Genomic DNA, 25784 nt, shown 5'->3' with positions numbered 1-25784 from the left:
TGTGTTTGTTTGTAGGGGCTGGCAGGGGCTGGGTGCTGGGAAGGACGCCGAGCCCTGAGTAGGGGGCGGAGCTTGGCTGATCAAGGGGCCCATAAAAGCGGCCGCCCAGCCAGGCAGCGGTACAGCTGCGAGCAGCGGCAGCAAACAGGGCGGCTAACAGGGGAGTTTGAGAGGGAGTTCGCAGGGGGAGGCAGGAGGGCGCGGTGTGTTCTGTACTCCATTCCCCCAGGTGTCGTGGGCAGGGACCGCAGCAGCCATGAGCCAATCAGCAGCAGCAGACAGAATGCAGATGGCGACATGTGGGAGCTGTGGTATGTATATAGTCCTAGCAGGAGACCTGGAACTAAGGTATGTGTGTATGAAGTGTCGCCTGATAGTGTTACTGGAGGAAAAGATTAAGGGGCTGCAGATGCAGGTAGATACCCTGGTGGAGTTCAGGCGGGGGTTTGAGCAGCTGATGGAGGAAAGGCAAGGGGGGGCTGAAGGAGAATGCCCTGTGGCAGAGGTAGAGGCAGAGGTAGAGGACGGTGAGAGGGGAATGGAGGGGGGAGAACATGGGAGGTGGAAGCATGTGACTGTGAGAAGTAGGCCAAGGAAAAGAAGGGCCAGTGAGGGGGGAATAGAACTCAGGAATAGGTTCGAGTGTTTGGATAGCGAGGTGGAGGGGCAGCAGGTGGCGACTGAAGGTGGGAGGGTGAGGAAGAAGAGAAGAGCAGCTAGTCCGAGAGAGAGAGGGGAGGAGTTGATGGAGACAGCACCAATTCTGGGCCCCGGGAGGATTCAGGAAGGCATAAGGGGGAGCATAAGGGAAGATAGGAACAGGCACGGGTCAGGACTAGAGGGATCGGAGACTAGATTACTAGATCGCACTGTTGCCAGGCAACGGCAGGTGTATGTGATTGGAGACTCTTTACTGAGGAGATTGGACAGGCCTGTGACCAGGGCGGACCCGGAGAACAGAAGGGTGTGCTGTCTCCCGGGCGCAAAGATACGCGATGTGGACCTGCGGTTGAAAAGGATCCTAAAAGGAGCAGGTAAGAACCCCTTGATAATCCTTCATGTGGGAACGAATGACACGGCTAGGTTCTCGTTAGAGAGGATCAAGGGAGATTATGCCAGGCTGGGGAAGACGCTCAAGGAGATAGAGGCTCAGATTATCTTTAGTGGGATTCTGCCCGTTCCGAGGGAAGGGCAGCAAAGGGCTGATAGGATTGTGAGAATAAATAGTTGGCTAAGGGAGTGGTGCTATAAGGAGGGCTTTGGGATGTATGGCCACTGGGAGGCTTTCGGGGACAGACACCTGTTCTCGCGGGATGGGCTTCACCTGAGTAGGGAAGGAAATAGACTGCTGGGAGGGAGGCTGGCTCATCTAATCAAAAGAGCTTTAAACTAGGAAGTTTGGGGAGACGGTTGGGAGATGCACAGTTAATCTCCACGCCAGATTCCAGTATGGAAAAGGTGAGTAAAAGGAGAGGAGACATAGCCGGGGAGATGAGATTGGACATAGGAAGGACAGGGAGGACGGACACAAGGAGGCCCACAACATATAGTGCTGCTAATGGGAGACGGGCTAAACGACATACATTAGGGTGTTTATACACCAATGCCAGAAGCCTAGGTAATAAAATGGAGGAATTGGAGCTCTTGGTCCAGGAACTGAAACCGGATATCGTAGGAATAACGGAAACGTGGTGGAATAGCAGTCAAGACTGGAACACAGGTATGGAGGGGTATGCGCTGTTTAGGAAAGACCGGAACAAAGGTAAAGGTGGGGGGGTGGCCTTGTATGTCAATAGTGAAATAAACTGTAAAGAAATATTAGTGGATGGATTAGATAACACAGAGTCTGTCTGGGCAATACTCACACTGGGTAATAGGACTACTAGAGCCTCTCCGGGGATAGTGCTTGGAGTGTGCTATAGACCGCCGGGATCGACCCAGGATATGGATAAGGAACTATTTAATGTGTTTAGAGAAGTAATTACTAACAGAAACTGTGTAATTATGGGGGACTTTAACTTCCCGGATATAGATTGGGGAACAAACGCTAGTAGCAATAACAGGGCTCAGATGTTCCTAGAAGTGCTTGCTGATCAATTCCTCCATCAAGTGGTAACTGAACCGACGAGGGGGGAGGCCATTTTAGATTTGATTCTGGCAAGTAGTGAGGACCTTGTTGAGGAAGTGGTAGTAGGGGACAATTTGGGCTCCAGTGATCATGAGCTAATTCGGTTTAAAATACATGGAAGGAGTAACAGAATTAAATCAAAGACTAGGGTTTATAATTTTAAAAAGGCCAATTTTAACAAACTAAGGGGACTGGTAAGGGAAGTGGACTGGGCAAACGTATTAATGGATTTAAAAGCAGAAGAAGCCTGGGATTACTTTAAGTTAAAGATGCATGAGCTGTCGGAGGCCTGTATTCCAAAAAAGGGAAAAAGATTACTAAGCAAGAGATTTAGACCGAGCTGGATGAGCGACCGACTCAAAGGGGCGATTAGGAAAAAACAGAAAGCGTATAAAGAGTGGAAGAGGGGAGGGATCAGTAAGGAAATGTACCTAAGTGAAGTCAGAGAATGTAGAGATAGAGTGAGAAAGGCCAAAGGCCATGTAGAGTTGGAACTAGCGAGGGGAATTAAAAGCAATAGTAAGAGGTTTTACAGCCACATAAATAGGAAGAGAGCAAAGAAAGAAGAAGTGGGACCGCTGAAGTCTATTGCCGGAGAGGAGATTAAAGACAATCTAGGCATGGCGCAATATCTTAATGAATATTTTGCATCGGTGTTTAATGAGGCCAATGAAGGTATTAGGGATACTAGCACCACTATAGAGCGGCATTCGGGATGGGGGATTACCGTATCCGAGGTGGAAACAAAACTTGAACGCCTTAATGGGGCTAAGTCGGGAGGACCGGACGATCTACATCCGAGAATATTGAAGGAATTGGCGCGGGAAATAGCAGGCCCGTTAGCGATAATATTTAATGAATCTGTAAACTCGGGGGTGGTCCCGTTAGACTGGAGAATAGCTAATGTGGTTCCTATTTTCAAGAAAGGGAAAAAAAGTGATCCGGGTAACTACAGGCCTGTTAGTCTAACATCTGTAGTGTGCAAGGTGTTAGAGAAAATTCTGAAAGAGAAACTAGTTGAGGACCTGGAGGGTAGTGGCAATTGCGATAAATTACAACATGGTTTTACAAAGGGCAGATCGTGCCAAACGAATCTGATCTCCTTCTTTGAGAAAGTAACGGATTTATTAGATAAGGGAAATGCGGTGGACCTAATATACCTGGATTTCAGTAAAGCGTTTGATACTGTACCCCATGAGGAATTATTGGTTAAACTGAAAAACATGGGGATCGATATGAAAATCCAGAAGTGGATAAGGAATTGGTTACTGGGGAGAAAGCAGCGGGTTGTATTAAAGGGTGAACTGTCGGGTTGGAGGGAGGTTACTAGTGGAGTGCCTCAAGGTTCGGTTTTGGGACCCATTTTATTTAATCTATTTATAACTGACCTCGGAACCGATTGCAGGAGTGGGCTGATAAAATTTGCGGATGATACGAAGGTGGGAGGCGTTGTAAATTCGGAGGAGGACAGGGATATCCTGCAGGGAGACTTGAATGAGCTTGTGAATTGGAGTATCAGAAATAAGATGAAATTTAATAGTGAAAAGTGTAAGGTGATGCATTTGGGGATGACTAATAACAATTTTAGTTACAAGATGGGGATGCATTGGTTAGAAGTAACGGAAGAGGAGAAGGACCTAGGGGTTCTTGTAGACCACAGGATGACTATGAGTCGACAATGTGACGTGGCAGTGAAAAAAGCCAATGCGGTCTTGGGATGCATTAGGCGAGGTATATCTAGTAGGGATAAGGAGGTCCTGCTTCCGTTGTACAAGGCGCTGGTGAGACCTCATTTGGAGTACTGTGTGCAGTTCTGGTCTCCCATGTTTAAAAAAGATGAACTCAAACTGGAACGGGTGCAGAGAAGGGCCACTAGGATGATCAGAGGAATGGAAAAGCTGTCGTACGAAAGGAGACTAGAGGAGCTTGGGTTGTTTAGTCTGACAAAGCGAAGGCTGAGAGGGGATATGATTGCTATCTTTAAATATATTAGAGGGATTAATACAAGGGAGGGAGAAGAATTATTCCAGCTTAGTACTAACGTGGATACCAGAACGAATGGATACAAACTGGCCGTGGGGAAGTTCAGACTTGAAATTAGACGAAGGTTTCTGACCGTCAGAGGGGTGAAATATTGGAACGGCCTACCGAGGGAAACGGTGGGGGCGACGGACCTGTCTGGTTTTAAGATAAAGTTAGATAAGTTTATGGAGGGAATGGTTTAATGGTAAAACATAGTAGTCAAGGAAAGCCAAGCAATGGTGGGTAAATAGTATAATGGCTAACGGGGTCGGGCTGGAGACTCTTGCCTATATGCTCGGGGTCTTACTGATCGCCACATTTGGGGTCGGGAAGGAATTTTCCTCCAGGGCAGATTGGCTGAGCCTCTGGAGGTTTTTCGCCTTCCTCCGCAGCATGGGGCAGGGATCTCTAGCAGGAGGGTCTCTGCCGATTGCAGTCACTAAAAACAGGATTGGGGACTTCAACAGCAGAGTCCAGGGAAGGGGTAGGGACGGTTTTATGGCCTGCAGCATGCAGGGGGTCAGACCAGATGATCATAATGGTCCCTTCTGACCTTAAAGTCTATGAGTCTATGAGTCTATGAGCTGACATTTGTCACAGGAACAAAATTCTGATCACATAGAAAACAAAGTGAGGTGGAGGTAATGTTAACCTGAATCAAGGCATAGGAAAGGCTTTGGTCTGCCACCAGAGGAGTGCAATACAAAGGCCAGGGCGGATTAAAAGAGCTAAGGGATTCAAAGCAGACTTTACATACTCACATTTCATTTGTTAACGTCAGCTTTGCTGGTCACTTTGCATAATGCTCCTGAGTATGTTTAACAGGACACATTTTTTTTACATATTTTTTCATTATTTTCATATCCTGTAATTTGGCAGTGAAGTTTAAAAGAAAAATAGATTTCAAAATCTCAAATATAGGAGCTTTTGAGCTAAATATTCTGCAGAAACAGTAAATTGCAGGTTTCTTTTCTTCAGCAATTATGACATTTTTTCCTCTGAAAAGACCCTCCTCTGAAGCCCTTTATATCTTAGGATATAGGCACGCAAACATTTTTTAAACCCTTCAGACAAAGCGGCCTTCTGTCTCTAAATAGTTTCATTTAGATTCACAGACTTTAAGGACAGAAGGGAGCATCATGATCATCTAGTCTGGCCTCCTGTATACCACTGGCCACAGAACTTCACCCACCCACTCCGGCAGTAGACCCATAACCTCTGGCTGAGTTAATGAAGTCCTCATGTCTTGAGAACCCATGGCCCTTACATATGAAAATTAATTTTTTAAAATCTATTGCTGCAATCTTATCTGCCTCTCACTGCAAGTCTACAGGAAAATAGGCAAGAAATAAATTTTTCCCTGACATTCTTCATTTTGTCATTAATCTAATAAATAAGATGTTCATGTGAAGCAACTGATGCCAGGTGAATATACCAATCTTTCTAAAGAGGTCCATAAGTGCTTTTCCATCTTCTCAGCATGAACCATTGCAAAACCCATCAGAATTACAATTCATTTTTATAAATACCATAATTTTATATGTATAGTTGGGATTATGTTTTCCAATGTGCATTACTTTGCATTTACCAACATTGAATTTTATCTGCCATCTTGCTGCCAAGTCACCTGGTTTTGTGAGATCCCTTTGTAGCTCTTCACAGTCTGCTTTGGACTTAACTAGCTTGAATAGTTTTGTATCATCTGCAAATTTTGCCACCTCACTGTTTACCCCCTTTCCCAGATCACTTATGAATACGTTGAATAGAATTTGACTGCAGGACTGGATTGGAAAAGGAGCTATTTCAAGGGGCTTCTAAATGTATGACAGTAAATAGGCTTTCTGAAGTAAATCCAAGAAATGGAGCCAATAATGAAAGTCAGTTTTCAGTGTAACAGTTCTAGCTTAGGAAGACCTAACCTACCTTTTTTTTCATGAACATCTAATCTTCATAATTTAAATCTTGGTCTGTTCCTTTTTCATAGTAATTCTATGGTCACATGCTGATTATTATTATTATTTTAATAACTGTGTGTGATTGTAAGTAGCAGGATAGGGGCCTGATCCTAAGTACACTGAAGCCAAAGGGAGTCTTTCCACAGATTTAAATGAGCTTTGGATCACCCCTACACAGGCTGTGTTTTCCTCAGTGCTACTAGCATTTTGATGTCAGAGTTTGACCTCTAGAATGAGAGCATTCATTTGTTCCTGTCCATAAATTGCATATGCAATGACTGGATTACACAATAAATAGTTTCTTGCTGTATTTTCGAGTCCCTTCTTTAATAAAATGCCCACGAACATAGAGTCAAGTATATACAGAAGATTATTTAGTCAGAGATGAGAAATTATTTTAAGTGGGAGTACGGTGGGGAAACTCAAGGGACTCAAATTCCTGATTTAGTTAGGTTTTCCTGTTGCATTACTCCATTAAATGCTTGAAGAGGCAAAAACCAGCTTCTTATCTGTAAATCCCCTACCACCTTCTTGCCAAATTAAGCACACACACATTATGTTTTTTCTCCAATGTAGGTTATTGTGCTTTTATGCTTCAGAATAAGTTCCTGCTGGCTAGCATTATACCAATCAATCAACAGGGTGAATTCAGAGATGGTAGTCAATATGGTAATTAAGATCTATATTAATTCATGTAGTTTCTCAGTAAAATGCAGAGTAAACTAATTTAAAAAGTCTGGAAGCCAATTAACACAAAGCTTATTTAGAGGTTTTAAAAGCAGATAAAAGATTTTCATCGGCTGAAAATATTCCTTATTAAAATATTTAAAAAGAAATAATCACAAAAATAACTGAGCAGGACCATCTTATACAAACAAAAGTCAGGGAATTCTCAGAGTTAATGCTGAAAATCCATCCTTATGAGCACTGTGATACCAAGATACTGAAATATCTATAGATTAAAGTTATTTAAGGGCAGATTTTCATTTCCTTCTGGATTTTCTGATTTTCACTAGTTCAAAACAACTCTAGGTTAATGTTGCCATTTATCTGTGAATTTCCATTTTTACAGTTATTTAAGAATAAAGCAGTATTGTTTAGCCTAACAGTTATGTAAATACATGAGGCCAGATTTTTCAAGCTTTGTCAGCTGTTTCCCACCAGCTGAGATTCTGGCCCATATGTCTGTATAAGTATGTTTTTAATACTTGTACATTGCTTTTGTGTAAAAAAAATGGAATATTAAGTTTTAAATACAGGAAAAAGCATTTTTAATAAATAGAGATGTTTGAACAGCATAGAGCAAGGATATGAAATAACTTATTTTTCCACCATAAATAAAGCACAATATTCTACTGAATAGATGATCTCTTCAATATGGGAATGTTCAGGCTGACTAATACATTTCCCCCCCCCCCTCACCCCAAAATAACCTGTTTTATTACTAATTCATCTGATGAGGAACTCTGCAATCTTATTGGGTCCTTTGTGAGAGGAGGAGGAGCTATGGTGATGGCCCCTACAAATGCGGCAATTTAAACTTAGCAAAATAGATAGTTACACCTCTGTACTTGTAGTATACTTCCCATAGGAAAGACTCTTAACTGAGGTAGTTAAGTTGCAAATACTGACATTAACCAGCTGCAGATGCAGTATTGTTATCTAAAGCAACTGCAATTTTGAAGGGTGAGCACCATATAATCACACCATAGGGGATGATAGGCTGAGGTCTCTCCGCAGAAAGCTTCTGAAAGAGAGCTTTTACAGCCAGCCCAAATGAGATGGAGAGAGCTCTCAGATGCCACGAAGGGAAAAACAACATTTTGATCTAAGTATAATTGTTCCTGAAAAACAGTTTTGAACACAAGGAAACCAGACTTGGCAAAGATTTTATAAACCTTCAAAAGGCACATGTTTATTTTTCCTATTAAAACAGCAAAAATAAAAGTATTCTAAAAACCAACATAAACTTAAGGGACATTTAGCTTCAGTTCTGAACTTTCTGAGAAAGGTGACAACCACGATGAGCTAAACCAAAATCCAGACTCCAAACTTTAGGAAATTTTGAATCAGAGACTCTATCCAAACTCTGTTACTCAAACCAATCTCTACTGGGCTGTACCTGGGATTACTGCAGGTTACACGAAAACAAACTGAGACATACTGTATGTATGCAACTAGTGCAAGAGACTGGAGCTAGTGCATGTTATGAAGCATGGGCTCAGAGGCAAAGTTAGAGAGGAACAGAAAGCTGGAGCAAAAGACTGCATGAAACTAGACAAATCTCAACCAGATGAAAGATTTCAAGACATATTGTAACAGAGGAGCAGATGGAGGATCACCCCTGGAGGAACCCAAACCATTAAACCAGAGAGCTGAATCCACATGTGAATGTTCCTGTACACAAGTCACACAGAACATCAAAGACAAAGGCAAAAATCAGTGCTCCATTGCTGTGCACAGCCGGCTCACAGATGGAGAGGCTTAGCCTAGGCTAAGCAGCACCATTGCTTCCCTTAAATGCATGGCATTGCCAGCTGCTCCACAGGTTCTCCATGCCCATGTGATTCCCCTTGTTGCTTTTCTCGCTGAATTCCCTTCCAGTATAGTATCCCAACAATTGCTGAGCCCTAGCCGTAGGTTTTGTAGACCTATTGGTTAATGTTGCTGCAGATGGGTAAACTCAAATATTCAGGGAAGCTGGGGTTACAGAAAATTGCTTAATGAACAGGGAATTTTAAAAGATTCCCAAAACAGCATTACACCAGCGTAGTTTTTCTTTGATTTTTGTGCTGCCAGGCTGATTGGTGGCATGGCACCCCTGGACTGGTAAGCCTCAGATAGCATGCCTGAAGCCACGAGCCTAAAGGATTGAATCTCAGTCAAAATACTTTATGGGCTATAAGGTAATTAATACAGCACTTTCCAGTTTTGAATAAGTATCCTCTACCCAAGAGAAATGTGTTTTTGCATAAAGTGCCAGAGCATCATAAAATGCTGCATAGACAAATCACTTGCACTAAAAGAAAATTCTGAAATACAACTTAAGAGTTACTACATAGGCCCCACCACCATTTAAGATCTCCCTTCATCCTTCTTCAACCCCCAGAAGATGTTACATCGTGGTTCAGAATTTGCATGTGCATTGGTCAGTGTGTATTACACGTTCCTGCTGTGCCAGATCCACAGGTTGTGAAGTTGTACTCAGAACACCAAGAATGGGGAGCTACTGTGTTACCACTCTGCCTTATCAAGAGGGAGTGCTTTGCTTTCACTAAACTGTTTGTCAGTTCCCTGACACCAGTCTGTCTGCCTTGTCAGCAAATTCTTCAAGACTCTGCCAGCTTTAACCTTGCCTAACAGCTAACAATCAGTGAATACCAATTTCCGAGTTTCCCAGAGACATCTCCCTGCAGTGTCCAGTGCCCTGGACACTCTCAGAAATTAAGTTTGCTGTCTCCAAAGAAGAAGCACACACACCAGGTTAGATGAAGACTCACACTTCACTTTAATACACAGCACTGAGATGGTTGTCTAATAAAACTAAGTTTATTAACAAAGAAGAGAGATTTAAGTGGTACTAAGCAAGAGAAAAAGACACAGGCATGATTACAAATAAAACAAAAAACTTACTTTCTAGTGACTAAAACAAAAAACTTAACGAGTTACAAGCTCTGCCTAAGCAGTTTTCTTATTTATATCAAGTTGCCAACATTCCTAGTCCTCCACTCTAGGAGATCCAACTTTCACAGTTTGAAGAATGTTGTACCCTATTTCCCATCAGTGATGGATAATTAAAAGGTCTTTCTGCTCCTGTTATGTTACCCTAAGTTTCTGGCTCAAGACCCAGAAAGGCTTCCTGAGGTACAAATTCTGTCCCCTGGAGTGACTGTTAAATGGTCTTCTCCCCTGCTTCTAGCTTGATAGTTTTGTTTATCTTCTATGTAAATATACTTTTATTGTCCTCTGCCAGTAACCTAGCTGGTCAGACAGGTAAATACCATTGTCTAGAGCAGGCTGGGCTTATGCAGTGCCACCCAAACACATTTTAACAACTTATTTTCAGCACACATTTATAACTCTTTGTACACAACCCACACATGCATCACACAAAGATTTTTGGATCTGGAAGTACCTAGGGAGCAAACTGCAATCCCCCTTCACCCACATGGGGAAGGGTAGGCAGCAGTATTACTGACGCACCCCTTAAAGGGGGCTGGGATTCTGTAAGAGCCCTGCTGGCAAAGGTTGCACAGGATATGGAAAATAATAACCCAATAGACCAATTTTGGTTGGATAATAATAAAAAAAAAACAATTAAGACACTTTGTGTCTACATTTGAATCAGGTTACTCATTTCCTCCACTCTAATGTAAACCGTAACGTTTGAAAAGGAGCACATTCAATCAATTGTAAAATACATTTTAAAATAATCTATAGGACTGATGTGCTCCCTTTTTTAGACAGACAACAAACACAATAAATCCCAGGAGGCAACACCAGTCCTCCCCAATGCCCATTTCCTCTCTTGGGAAAACATCTAAAAAGAGATGGCTGTTGAGCCCAACATCCCTTTAAGATGAACAAGTCCGAGATCTGCTGAACCAAGGAAGCAATGACCCTGGAGAAGAAACTTCTGGTGAATGAGAGCCTGATCAGAGCCACATGGTGGGGGATGGGAGGGGAACCCAGGCACGCTGGGCTGTTCGCGTTTAGTTTAAAGGGCTCATCCCTGCTCAGAGCCTCATCGGAGCCACACAGTGGGTGCGGGGGGGTGGGGGGGGTGGGGAGGGGTGTTGTGTGAAGCAATCATCCCAGAGAGCCCGCAGGCCCTCCTTTTATATGGCAAACCCACCAGGCATTGCTTGATATGGGAAAGGGGGCCCAGCAGTTTGAAAGCATTGAAATGAATATAGAAGAAGCAGAACCCCACGTGCCCCTAGGCTGCCTGCAAGCTGAATTCTGTTGCCCAGCCATGTGTGATGGCTTATTCACACCAAAGTGGCAGGCACTTCAGTATAAGAGGAAAAATGCTAACTTGTACAGAAAGAACATGTGTTGAGTACTATGAATTGCCTGTTTCACTGAGAAGGAGTGTCCCCTTTATTCTCTGTATCTTTTAAAATACTACCCTCCCTTTTTCTCCTCCCATAGGTGCAAATGTTTCAATGCAGCTCCTATCTACTCCGTCCCAGAGGCTGGTCCAGATTAGAAGGCGGAAAAAACGAACTTGGGACAACATGTTCGCCGACCTCATGCAGTCCTCCCGCCCTGATAGGGCCCAGCTAAATGCATGGAGGCAAACAATTGCAGAGTCCCATAAAGCATTACAGGAACATGAAGAGAGGAGGGACGCATGCAATGAGAGCAGGCAGGATGCTATGGTCAAGCTCATGGGGGAGCAAACTGACATGCTCCGCTGTATGGTGGATCTAATGCGGGAAAGGCAGCAAGACCACAGACTGCCGCTGCAGCCCCTGTATAATCACCCTCCCTCCTCCCCAAGTTCCATAGCCTCCTCACGAGATGCCCAAGAACACAAGTGGGGAGGCTACAGGGACCCACACACTCAACCCCAGAGGATCGCCCAAGCAGCAGAAAGCTGGCATATGCAAACTTTTGATTTGGTTTCTGGACTTGTCCTTCCTTCCTCCTCCTCCACCCCCATAACCCAATACCCTCCCCCCGCCCCCCCCCCGGTCTACCTTCTGGTTTCTCTCAATGTGTTGTGCAACAAATAATAAAGAATGGTTTTTAAACAATTTTGACTTTATTTCCTTTCATATATATAGGGGGCGGGTAACTTCAAGAGAAACAAACACACACAACTGTCACACCATACCCTGGCCAGCCATGAAACTGGCTTTCAAAGCTTCTCTGATGCGCAGTGTGCCCTGCTGCGCTCTTCTAATCACCCTGTTGTCTGGCTGTGTGAAATTGGCCGCCAGGCAAGTTGCCTCAACCTCCCACCCCGCCATATATGTATCCCCCTTACTCTCATAGATATTGTGGAGCACACAACAAGCAGCAATTACAATTGGAATATTGGTTGTGCTGAGATCTAACCAAGTCAGTAAACTGCACCAGCCCGCTTTCAAACGTCCAAAAGCACATTCTACCACCATTCTGCACTTGCTCAGCCTATAGTTGAACTGCTCCTTACTACTGTCCAGGGTGCCTGTAAGCCATGGCATTAAGGGGTAGGCTGGGTCCCTGAGGATAACTATAGACATTTCAACATCCCCAACAGTAATTTCCTGGTCTGGGAAGTAAGTCCCTTTCTGCAGCTGTTCAAACAGACCAGAGTTCCTGAAGATGCGAGCGTCATGCACTTTTCCCGGCCATCCCATGTTGATGTCAATGAAATGTCCCTTGTGATCCACCAGTGCTTGCAGCACCATGGAAAAGTACCCCTTGTGGTTTGCATAATGGCCGCCCCGGTTTGCCAGGGTCAAGATAGGGATATGCATTCCGTCTATCGCCCCGCCGCAGTTAGGGAATCCCAGCACATTAAAGCTATCCACAATGGTCTGCACATTTCCCAAAGTCACTACCCTTGATAGCAGCTGGTCAATGATTGCATTGGCTACTTGCAGCACAGCAGCCCCTACAGTAGATTTGCCCACTCCAAACTGATTCCCGACTGACTGGTAGCTGTCGGGCATTGCAAGCTTCCACAGTGCTATGGCCACTCGCTTCTCAACTGTGAGGGCTGCTCTCATTTTGGTATCTTTGCGCTTCAGGGCAGGGGACAGCAAGTCACAAAGTTCCATGAAAGTGGCCCTACGCTTACGAAAGTTTCGCAGCCACTGGAAATCATCCCAGACCTGCAACACTATGCGGTCCCACCAGTCTGTGCTTGTTTCCAGGGCCAAGAATTGGCGTTCCACGGCATGAACCTGGCCCAACGCCACCAGGATCTCCCAATCGCCACATGACGTGCTTCTAGGAATGTCTGTGTCCATGTTCTCATTAGTATAGTAATTGCGCTGCCGTCACTTCCTCGCCTGGTTTTGCAGGTACTGTACATACTGCTGGATAATGCGTGAGGTATTTACAATGGTCAAAACTGCAGCGGAGATCTGAGTGGGCTCCATACTTGCTGCACTATGGCGCCTGCACGGGTAGTCCTGGAAAAAGGGCACGAAACATAGGAGAGCTGTTCGGTTCAAGATGGCCGATAAAAGGCAGTAAATGGTTGTCTTCTGTAGCTTTCAAGGAAGCGGGAAGCTTGCTAGAGCTGCAAGAGCGGGAGAGCAGAGATTGCGGCGGAAGCTGTGTGGCTCAGTTCACAATGGCTGAAAAACGGCGGGAAATTGTTGCCTTCTGTAGCTTCCATGGGAGCCCAGGACAGACAACATGGAGAAATTAGCTAGCGATGCAAGAGCGGGAGAGCAGAGTTTGCGGCGGAAGATGTGCTGCTCGGTTCATGGTAGTCGAAAAAAGGCGGAAAATAGTTAGATAAAAGAGTAGATAGAAAGACGAGAGGACATGCGAGGTGGATTCAAAGTACCAGGAGACAGGCGGTGCACCATACTGCACCATCTGCTGGCAGTATGGCATCTGCCGTAGCTTTCACAGAGGGAGTAGCGAGTGACGACACACACCCAGAAACACCCGCGAGAATATTTTTGCCCCATCATGCACTGAGAGCATATCCCAGAATTCCAATGGGTGACGGGAACTGTGGGATAGCTTCCCACAGTGCACCTCTCCAACATTTGATGCTAGCCTTGGTACTGTGGACGCACTCCGCTGAATTCACGCGCTTTAGTGGGGACACACAACACCGAATGTATAAAATCGCTTCCGAAAATTCAAATAGAATAAGTTCGAATTAATTTCGTACTGTAGACGTACCCTTAGTATGAGCTCTTCAGCTCATCTCAGCTGCTGCAGTAGTAAACAATGAAGGAAGGATAGTCTGAAACATCCTTACAAAGCAGAGGGCAAATACGTATACCAACATAATAAGAAAAACACAATCCAAATTAAACCATTTAGCAGGTTAAATAATAATAAAGATTGTTGTTATATTTGTTATCAATAAAATTTTGATTAAAACCATTTTATAGTGTACATCAGTTTTCCAACTGCTCCTGATTACATAAAAATGAAGGAAACTTACTGTGAAATTTATTAGGCTAGTATAAATTCCTATGAACTAAATAAAAGTAAACAACAATTAATTGTTTACATTAAAATTATACATTCCAATATTAAATGCACAGTCTAGGTTACTAACAGGATGTGATTCAAAGAGTAGTTTCATGAGGAATATACTTTTCCTTGTTCAATTTAATTTATTTGCTCATGTTTATTATGCTTTAATCAAACAAACAGTGTTCTTTTACCACTGCCTTATGTGTAAAGCAGAAGAAATTACAGCTACTGATTATCTGTAGGGTATTTTGTTTCTTTTAAAAATAAAATTACTTATGGGTGGCATTTGTCATAAAAGCCTGCAGAACAGAAATTAAGAATTAAGCTGAGCTTGATGCTCAAGCACAAAACAATTCAAAGTTGTAATGCAGTTAACAATATGTTTTATATTTTCCCTTAAACAATCATGTGCATTCACATCAAGGGCTAATCCTCCCAGCGGATCTCAGATAAGCAGCTCAAATAAAGTATTATCTTGAGGGCAACACAGAAATGTTGATCAGCTGGATGCTTTCATTGTGCAAATAAGGATTTATGTTTCCTGAATACCACTTATTCCCACAATAGGGCAAATGAGTTTCCAAAAGGAAGCAAAGGAGTGTGTTATTTTTCACATAGAAAATACCTTTTATCCCCCCCGTGTTTCACTTTTTAGATTCAGGTTTTCGAAACCTGGCTGACATGAAGTCCGCTTTAGGTAAAATGTTTTTACACCTGTTAAATGTATTAAACCACTCCATTTTGCTCCAGTCAGCTTATTTGTCTCATTGCTTTCAGCTCATTTGCTCTCCTGATTATCAAGAGTAACAGTGTTGAATGACATGGAAAACAAGCAGGATAATTAACATTTCCTCCACTGTGAGTGACAGAGGCTTTTCTCAGCACAGTAAAAGTGCATTGCCTGTGAACTAGCGACAATGTTTTCTTCGACAAGTTGAACAGGAAAATACTATATTTGGGAGCTTTTGAAAGCTCTCTGCTATAGCCTTCCATCCCCAACAACAACCACAGAGCCCTCCTTGCTTGAGGACAGAATTCCAGCTGTGGCCTTCTCTCCTCAGATCTCAGGGAAAAATTTACCTCCTCCCTCCGGATATCCTTATTTGATGGTCCCAGCTTCTTCCCTATACCACCTGTCTTTTCCTCCACTACCAATTATATACTCCTCTTGGCCATTTTTGGCTGGCCCCAAACCCCCTGCCGCAAGATAATGAAAGCAAGTAGAGGACGCCAATTCAGTCCCATGGCACAGGAACCAAAAAAGGGTATGTTATGTTCCTTGCATGCTACCTACAATGTACTATATAGAGGTGATTAGCTGTATATTGGTTATTCATAGGGAAGGGTAGTGACAGAGCACTTGGGCACTGTGACACCTGTAGCCAGGTAAGATCTTGGTGTAGTCCAACTCCCCCTCCTGCATCCGAAGAAGTGGGCTGTAGTCCACGAAAGCTTATGCTCTAATAAATTTGTTAGTCTCTAAGGTGCCACAAGTACTCCTGTTCCCTCTCCTATGGATGTCCAGGGCACAGGAAGGGTGCCCCAGTCCTTATGATTATTTAGGATATTAGTAATAACAAATCTTCTGGACTTATAAGTACTGCAACTCCAGCCTAAAAAAAAAAAAAATTACTAGAGTGCAGTCTTATTTCTGCATTGTCCCAAAAGACATCAGCACTGCAACCTACTTGTTTTGCAAAGAACATCACAGAAAGGTTAAAGGGTAACATTTTAAGAAGCACTAAGTGACTTAGCCACTTAGGCTAAATCTCACTGAAAGTCAACACAGCTAGAAATAAGGTGCACATTTTTAACAGCAAGGGTATAATTAACTATTGGAAATATTTACCTAGGGATATAATGGATTCTCTGTCACTTGCAGTCATTAAATAGATTGGACGTCTTTCTAAAGCATATGCTTTAGCTCAAATCCGATGTTATGGGCTTGATGCAGGAATCACCTGGTGAAATTCTATGGCCTGTGTTATGCAGGACGTCAGACTAAACTATCATAATGAACACTTCTGGTCTTAAACATCTACGAATTTTGAATTTTTTACCCAAAAAGTCTGTAAGAGATACATTTACCATTTCTACTTATCAATTAGAGTTTGGATATTTGATTAACATTAGGTTATTATTAATCTGCGCGGGCAATTTTATACTCCTGTAAAGAAAGTTGTTTCTCTCATAAATAGTCAATAATTACAATTAACAATTACTAATTACAATACACCACAAGCATCATAACCCAACAATTAAATTATGAATTAATACATCAATTATCTATCACATTCATTACCATTTTGGCTTAATCATACTAAAATGCACCTATATTTAAAAAAATAGTTAATTTGGACAGTATTTGCCAGACTGATTCATTCTTTATTAAATTTCTGTAGCCACTTATTTTAACCCAGTTATGACCGTCAATTACTCAATTTAATTTTAATTTAGAACAGCTAAACGTTGGACCAAACATTGGACCAAATTTATCCCTCATTCAACTTTTTAAAAATATATAAAAAGTTGCACTAGGAATCTATATGGCTCATTTATTTTATAGCATGTTCACAGGATGAATTTCACTTAACCTATATAAAAGATCCTTTAAGGGTTTTATTTAGGTGAAGTGCTGGGGTTCAGTGATGGTTTAGTCAAGGAACAGCAGCATGGGTGTTAATTTACCCTTCCCATATCTTGCGGAGAATGGAGAACTGTGAGTGCAACTCTCCAGAGCTCAATTTCAAAAAGCCTGGTGGGGCTATTTAAATGCCATCATGTACAGGAAATTTTGTTATGATTTTTAATCCTGTTTTCTTTAAATAACCAAAGTTAATGCAACATTAAGGTTACATTAAATGCAAAATTAGTAAATGCAAAAGCCAAGGTTCATTAACACTCTCTCATGGCACATATGTAATATTTGTGTTTTGATTTGAATAGGTCATTAAACACCTACATTGCAGGCAATGTAAGCGAATAAATATTATGGCAACAACTTTGGCATTGCTTAACTTTGTATACATATATAATATGGCCTGTAAGTGCTTTATTTATTTGGTTGGTTTTTATATTATATTTTATAATATATATATATATAATATACAGGCCATGTTAGATTATATATATTTGATTTTTTATTTAATTTAAAGGTTGTTGTATCTTTCTTGAGATATTCAGAGCCTTATCATGAATACCCAAGCTCACAAGTAATCCCAGTGACCTCTTACTGGAGTGTAAAAAGACCACTTATTTGGAGTAAGTAATGATTTGCGGTATCACAACCTCAGACTTGGTCTTCTACACTACCAACTTACATCAGTATAACTATATCAATTGGGGTGTGGAAAATGCACACCCTCGAGTGACACAGTTATACTGATCTAACCTCTGGTGTAGACAGTGCTGTCAATGGGAGGGCTTCTCCCATTGGCAAAGCTACTGCCTCTCAGGGAGGTGGAGTACAACCACCAATGGGAGAAGCTCTTCCATTGGTGTAGGTGAAGTTTTCACTAAATGCTACAGCAGCGCAGCTGTATTGGTGCAGCTACGCCACTGCAGTGCTGTAAGTGTAGACAAGCCCTCGGTTTTCCAACATCTCAGAGTCCACTACTGTAGATTTTGGTACATGCTGCACCCACCCTGAGAGTGAGAACTCTGTTTTTCTCCGACACAATCATTGTTTAAGTGATGTGTGCATTAGCTGAAGCATGGCCCTTCATTAGGAATCCTTCCCTTTTAAATCATATCCTCAGGGGTCCACTGCTAGAATAACGACCTGTCAGTGAGCACATCAAGTGCCAGAAAGGCAGGAGTTCTGTAGCTAAAATTAACCAAACCAGAGGCACTGAAAAGTCAATAGTGTTCTCCAGCTGAAACCGATCAGGCGTACCAGAGCCCCACTGTAAACTATTACAGCAGTAAAAATAAATTTTACATCTCTCCAGCAGAAAACAGGAAAGCTGTGAACTTCCACTGAACTATTACAACTCGCTGTAGCCAATGTGAAATTACAAGACTTTAAGCATTTCAGACTTACTATAGACCCTTACAGCAATTATCGTCAGCTTATTACAAATATAGTCATAAAGCATTACACTAGTTACCCCTAGTTTAAACATGTGTTTCATTATAAAGAGCCAAACTGTAATCTCTTTACATATGTTAAATAACAAGGACTTCAATGGGACAACTTGTGGAATAAGGTGCTATTCAGCATAAAGAAAGAATTCCCCCTGCACCCTCCCCCGCGCACGCACACACTAGCAATTAAACTTCTCTCTCCAAGATGTATAATATTAAAAAAAAATACATCAATTCACTGTGCCTTTCTATAAACTCTATTGTAATGTTACAGGTGAGGATTTTTTTGTATATTCTTGCTTCCCATGATATTAAAGTCTTCTAGTCACCAAAAAACAAACCTACCTTGATGGATTTCAAAAACAGACTTTTAAAAAATGAGACGACAGCTCTGGCTTGAAATTCCCAAAGTCTAAGTACTACATAAGCCCATAACAAATCAGTAAAATCTACATTGGAATTTGTGCCTAATCATCTTAAGTAAAGCGGCTTCTCAGCACTAAATGAATCTACTTGCAAAAAAAGTTCTAGATATCATGTTAATTAAATTTTTCTCTAATGTTGTGTCTACCTGCCTTGTCTCCCAGCCCCGGTAGGAAGGGGCTGTGTGAAGCCTTGTAACCCCTTCCTCTAAAGGAAGGATGGGGAAACTATGGCCTGGGGGTCTCATCTGGCCCATTAGACATTTTAATCTGGCCCTTGAGCTCCCACCGGGTAGTGGGGTCAGGGGCTTGCCCCGCTCTGTGCATGCATGTCCCCTGTCCAGCTCCTATGCATAGGGGCAGGCAGGGGGCTCCGCATGCTGCCCCACCCCAATCGCCACCCCTGCAGCTCCCATTGGCCATGGTGCTGCAGCTGGGGCAGCATGCAGAGTCGCCTGGACACTCCTCCACGTAGAAGCCAGAGGTGGGACATGCCGCTGTTTCCAGGAGCTGCTTGAGGTAAGCGTTGCCTGTAGTCTGCACCCCTGACCCACTTTTGTGCCCCAACCTCCTGCCCGAGCCATAATCCCCCTCCCATCCTCCAAATACCTCAGTCCCAGCCTGGAGCACCCTCCTACACCCTCATTCTCAGCCCCACCCCAGAGCCCGCACCCCCAGCTGGAGCCCTCACCCCTTGCCCCTCACCCCAACACCCTCCCACACCTTGAACTCCTCATTTCTGGCTCCACCCCAGAGACCACACCCCCAGCCAGAGCTCTCACCCCCTCCCGCACCCCAACCCCCAATTTTGTTAGCATTCATGGCCTGCCATACAATTTCCATACCCAGATGTGGCCCTCAGGCCAAAAAGTTTGCCCCTGCTCTAAAGGCACAGGAGGGGGCCCAATCAGAGGTAATTCTCCTTCAAGGAATAAATACTCTCAAAGTCAGGGGCGGGGGGGAGAGAGGAAACAGCCAGCACTGACTCACCCAGGGAGCCCAAGCTATAACTAGCAGGAAAGAGCAGATTTTTTTCCTTTGCTCCCAGGCCACAGCTCCTTCCCCATACACCACAGACCCTGGCTTCTAGTCTGCCTCAGCCCCCATCTCTCCAATTAGAAGTGCCTCTCAGAAACCAGCTTCCCTATCAGCCCAATAGCCCCTAACGTCTATACTGCACCATGCAATGTTCTGTGAGGGGATGGTATTTTTTCACTCTTCAGTGGGTGCCAAGAAACAGTGCAACATATTAATTTATGCTTTCACACTGAGCAGATCTGCAGCTGTTTAGAACCTAGATATTTCTTTTCCTTTTCCTATAAAATGTCTACAAAGTTGTTTCCAGCTAAACAATATCTAGGTGGCCTGATTTTTAAAGGTGCTAACTATCACAACCTGGCCCATCCCCCGTCTCTGGGAGGATACCAATCTGTTATGAATGGACCCAACTGGTGAATCCTATGTGCTCCTAAGCAAACCAGGTCTAATCAGAGTGGGGTTGTTGCCCCTAGCTCTGGGTCTCTAAGGTACCCTCCCTGGGCTAGACCTTGTGTCTGCCACCCTTCCTTGGGCTGTGGTGGTCCACAGACCAGCTACCTTAGACACCAAAACAAATGCCTCATCCCTTTCAAGTCTCCAGTTCCTTATACTCGTGATGGTTATTTGATGGCTCTCTCATTGATAGTCCTCTCTGAGGTATCCCACATCCCTCCGTGGCAGGGCTGTGTCTGAAATGGACTGACCTTGTCAACACAGAACACAATATGGCAGTTTGCACACATAACAGGAGGCACAAAAAGAAAGACAATAGAAAATGGAGTTCACAATCTGCTAGAGGCATATCCCACTCTATCAGACTGAGCACATGTAGTTTCTGTTGACTTTAGTGGGATGTGTGGGAGCTCTCCACTTTTGAAAAGCAGGCCACTACTGTCTTTCATCAGTAATCCATAAACTTTCATGACTGGGTTATAAGTAAACAGCATTTCCTAATGCAGTACAAAGTTGTTTCCATAAATTCACACTAAAATCAAAACACAAAGTAAGCAAAGAATTTTGACAATAGTTTTCTTGGCCAAATACAAGGCTGGTGTAAGTGGAGGCAGTGACTTCTAGCCCCATCTCTTCAATAAAACAACGTATAAAGTCTTTGACAAAGGCTAAAGAGCCAGGGCAAATAGGAACTGGATCATTTGATGATACAAGGTCTATCTGAAAGCCTATTAAAATGGACATTTGTTGCCTTAATCCATGTTTTTCTTTTAAAATTAGAAACTATCCAATTTACTATCCACTATGGGTGGGTGAGGCAGATGAGTGAGCCTGTCAAAGTCAGTTCTCTCATATTCCTCACCACCCATGCTGACAGACTGTGTCTGCAGGTGCATCACAAACAGCAGCCCCTCCCCCTCAAAGATTGTGATTCTCCCCCAACATCTTCCAACAGAATGAAAAATCAAGCAAGGACAAGCTGCTCACCCCAGCAGATGTTGACTGAAAATGTAAGTAGTAGGGTTGGGAAGAAGGTTGCGCCTATAGGGTTTGCTTTTGAATGGGAAGTTGGGGTCTGTGGGAAGGGGTTATGTTGTGGGGGAAACTTTCACCTGTGATTTGCCAGAGAGAACATCACTTGCAGAACCATCAGTGATTTCCTGTCTGAAGAATGGCACAGTCAGATGCAGGGCTGGGGAGCATGGCAAAGGAGGCATAGGGGAAAAAGAGGAGGATAGAGATTGCTGTCTCAACCAGTAATCCACAGACAGCCTGCAGGCTGAAAACCCAGAGTGCAGGGACTGGGTTGGGGAGGTTTAATATGGGAGGAATATGGCTGGGGAGGCATTTCTGGGACTAAGGATACTGTGGGGAGGAATAACTAAAGTGGTATGATGCAAAGTGACAGTAAGGGGAAATCTCAGTCAAAGAATTAAGGAGGTTTACCAGCTGATCAAAGATAGCTTTGACAAATATTAACAGCATCCAGGATGTGCCTACAGATTATTTTACAGACAATTTAAGCAACATCATTTTGAAAATCAAAGGGAAACATACTACAATAGTCTCCGTAGAATTTGAAGCACCTTTAAAATAGTTTGTCATCAAGTTATACTAATTTTTTTATGCTATGCATGACAATAGCATACACTATAAGCACATCTTAATCATTCTTTTAAACTCTATCACGGATAATGGAAAGTACTGACATGCAGCATTATACTTCTAGATTGTCAGAGCCTGAGAGAGAGTTGACCTTTAGCTTTCCATTGCTTCACTCACTGATCAGAGATTATCGCAAAGAAATTATGATGCATCAAATCTGAATATGTTTGTATACTATAATTTGAAGTTTGAGAAAAAAATCTTATTTACATAAAGTATATTCCCCTTGTGTAAAACAAAAACAAATACACTATAACTTAGTCAGTACTGAACAATTATTCTCAAGCATCGCCCTATGCTGATTTAATATGTTCGAAGCCAAATCCTGTCCGCTTTACATATGTGAGAAGACTTATAACACTGGTCTACAATTTTTGAGAAGTCGTCTGCTTCAGAGATAAAATGCGCTATTTATTATGTATTTTGATGTGCTGAATTCAAATATGACAATTAAAACAACTGATTGGCTACTGTTTCTAAGATATTTAAGTTTTTACATTTTATGTCTATTTTTATTGTGTAGATAGTAGAGTTTTAATCATAAATTGTAAACCTAGGTCTTTTCATGTGTTTATGGTTGCTTTACATGATAATATTTCACCTGTCCAGTTTATGTAACACTTCAAAAATCAGCAAAAGGGTTATATAAATAAAATTTATTATGAAACAAAAGGCAAAAAACTATTATGTACATAGTTTAGTCCTATTCAGTGTCTACTCGGCGCTTCTTGGCTTGTCTCTTGTATTCATTAAATGGAGCATCTCTTGTCACTGTCCAGCAATAGTCTGCAAGCATTGATGGGCTCTATTTGCCCTGATAGCATTTCTCCATTGTTGCAATGTCCAGGTGAAATCGCTCGCCGTGCTCATCGCTCACTGCTCCGCAGTTCGGTGGAAAAAAATCTAGATGAGAGTGCAAAAAATGTATCTTTAGTGACATGTTGCAACCAAGGCTTTTGTATGCCTTGAGGAGGTTTTCCACCAACAACCTGTAGTTGTCTGCCTTGTTGTTTCCGAGAAAATTTATTGCCACTAACTGGAAGGCTTTCCATGCCGTCTTTTCCTTGCCATGCTGTGCATGGTCAAATGCATCATGTCGAAGAAGTTCACGAATCTGAGGACCAACAAAGACACCTTCCTTTATCTTAGCTTCACTTAACCTTGGAAATTTTCCACGGAGGTACTTGAAAGCTGCTTGTGTTTTGTCAATGGCCTTGACAAAGTTCTTCATCAGACCCAGCTTGATGTGTAAGGGTGGTAACAAAATCTTCCTTGATTCAACAAGTGGTGGATGCTGAACACTTTTCTACCCAGGCTCCAATGATTGTCGGAGTGGCCAATCTTTCTTGATGTAGTGGGAATCTCTTGCACGACTATCCCATTCGCAGAGAAAACAGCAGTACTTTGTGTATCCAGTCTGCAGACCAAGCAAGAGAGCAACAACCTTCAAATCGCCACAAAGCTGCCACTGATGTTGGTCATAGTTTATGCACCTCAAAAGTTGTTTCATGTTGTCATAGGTTTCCTTCATATGGACTGCATGACCAACTGGAATTGATGGCAAAACATTGCCATTATGCAGTAAAACAGCTTTAAGACTCGTCTTCGATGAATCAATGAACAGTCTCCACTCATCTGGATCGTGAACGATGTTGAGGGCTGCCATCACACCATCGATGTTGTTGCAGGCTACAAGATCACCTTCCATGAAGAAGAATGGGACAAGATCCTTTTGACGGTCACGGAACATGGAAACCCTAACATCACCTGCCAGGAGATTCCACTGCTGTAGTCTGGAGCCCAACAGCTCTGCCTTACTCTTGGGTAGTTCCAAATCCCTGACAAGGTCATTCAGTTCACCTTGTGTTATGAGGTGTAGTTCAGAGGAGGAGGATGGGAGAAAATGTGGGTCCTGTGACATTGATGGTTCAGGACCAGAAGTTTCATCCTCTTCCTCATCTGACTCAAGTGAGAATGATTCCGGTGCATCAGGAACCGGCAGTCCTTCTCCGTGGGGTACTGGGCGTATAGCTGATGGAATGTTTGGATAATGCACAGTCCACTTTTTCTTCTTTGACACACCTTTCCCAACTGGAGGCACCATGCAGAAGTAACAATTGCTGGTATGATCTGTTGGCTCTCTCCAAATCACTGGCACTGCAAAAGGCATAGATTTCCTTTTCCTGTTCAACCACTGGTGAAGATTTGTTGCACTAGTGTTGCAGCATATGTGTGGGGCCCACCTCTTGTCCTGATCTCCAATTTTGCAGCCAAAATAAAGGTGATAGGCTTTCTTAACTATAGTGGTTATACTGCGCTTTTGTGATGCAAAAGTCACTTCACCACAAACATAGCAGAAGTTATCTGCACTGTTCACACAAGTACGAGGCATCTCTGCTCACTTTGGCTAAACAGAAATGTGTCCCTTTGCAAAATCAAACACTGACAAATAAGAGAGCACGACACTGGATGATTTCTAGAGCTGATATAGGGCAATTTGTTCAGCAGAGTGATGTAAGCTTCGTTATGATTGCATCATCCATGACTTCTAGGAATAACATGACGCAATTCATATCATGTATGACGCAATACCAGCTTCAGATTGCATCATTCATTGTTGTGCCTAAAAAGCAAGTACTGTCCAAACCCAGTCATAGATTTATTCATAGATCCAGTCAAAGATGTATTTTACTCATTTCTGGTTTAAATTGAGATCCTTTCCCTTTATAACTCACTTATCCTCCACCATTCCCAAGTCAAGGATCGTATATACTGACCCAATAGCATATCTTGAAAACTAGAGCCAATCAACAATTTTAAGCATCATTTTCGTTCTCAGTGACCCAGAATTAGTAAAGTTTGACTTCATTTATTTCAGAAGCATTTTGGCTGTAGAGCAGTGTAATGTGCCCCAGAACCCCACTATATGGTCACCACTCTGTTGTAAGTTGTCCCAGATATTGGGGTCCCACAAGCCTCCAAACTGGTCTGGGTAAAGTCTAGTCACTGTTTCTAGCTCTGGGGCTCTATAGGGCATACCCTCAGGTTCAGAACTCTTCTCTGACATCCATCTTTGGGATATGGGGCATTGATGCACAGCCAGTGTAGATCCCAAAATCAATGTGTGAGACCTCTTGAAACACCCAGTTGCTTTCACACCATCCTCCAGAACTCCACCTAGGCTGTGAGCATCCTGGTCTTCTAGTTAACCCCTCTGGGGACAACATGTCAGGAAAGTAAGGAATACCGGCTTAGCAAAAGGAATTTCTTAATCATTGTGACCTATTTTTTAAAAAGCAGTTGGAGGTTCAGATATTTGAAAATAATCCAAAGTCCTCAAATTCTCCCTCCCCTAGTTTGATCTCACTCCTTACATGAGTCCAAGGTTTGTCAGCATTTCAGGCTGGTCAGAGTCCCTCTTGTCCTCTCCTGCAAGACCATCCTACATGCAGCTATGTTTGGTCCCCTCTGCACAGTACAGAATCCTTTTCTTCAGTAGGGTCTCTCTTCTGTGCCATATGCTCAAGTTGGGAATCTCCAGCCCCCTCCAGGTGAGAAACCACTGTTCCATGAGGGTAGGCCAAAGGTTTAGAGTCATTGAAAGTCGGTGGCTCCAGATTGCTGCCATGATGACTTCTCTGTGATAGGGTCAATAACGTCTTTCTGGGTAAGGCAACTGTCTGAAACGTATTACAATAAGCAGCCCTCAGGCAAATTTAGTGGTTTGCTCAACACAAATGATGATTTCCATTTTGTACTATGATACATGAATAGGGTCAACACAATTTAGCCCTCAGCCATCTACTAAATTCATATTTTCAAGCACCATTTCATTAATTTTATGTTTCTTTC

At 42.9% G+C, this 25784-nt stretch overlaps 1 protein-coding gene across 21 annotated transcripts in view; it reads right to left on the bottom strand.

The window, feature by feature from the left end:
- Nucleotides 1-25784, bottom strand: part of GULP1 (GULP PTB domain containing engulfment adaptor 1) — a 331420-nt gene that overhangs the window by 164818 nt on the left and 140818 nt on the right. The window contains exon 3 of one of the 21 annotated variants that reach the window (XM_065561964.1): nt 22570-25612. The exons of the other annotated variants lie outside the window; for them this stretch is intronic. Within the exon in view, the coding sequence (XP_065418036.1) occupies nt 23239-24324 (1086 nt within the window). The 5' untranslated portion in view covers nt 24325-25612 and the 3' untranslated portion in view covers nt 22570-23238. Of the gene's footprint in view, nt 1-22569; nt 25613-25784 lie in introns of those variants that run through there. 21 annotated transcript variants of the gene reach the window in all.

Source organism: Chrysemys picta, chromosome 11, assembly GCF_011386835.1.
Source record: "Chrysemys picta bellii isolate R12L10 chromosome 11, ASM1138683v2, whole genome shotgun sequence".
NCBI classification, from domain to species: domain Eukaryota; kingdom Metazoa; phylum Chordata; order Testudines; family Emydidae; genus Chrysemys; species Chrysemys picta.
The sequence above is the reverse complement of the archived record's forward strand: the minus strand, read 5'-3'. Positions and strand labels throughout refer to the sequence as shown.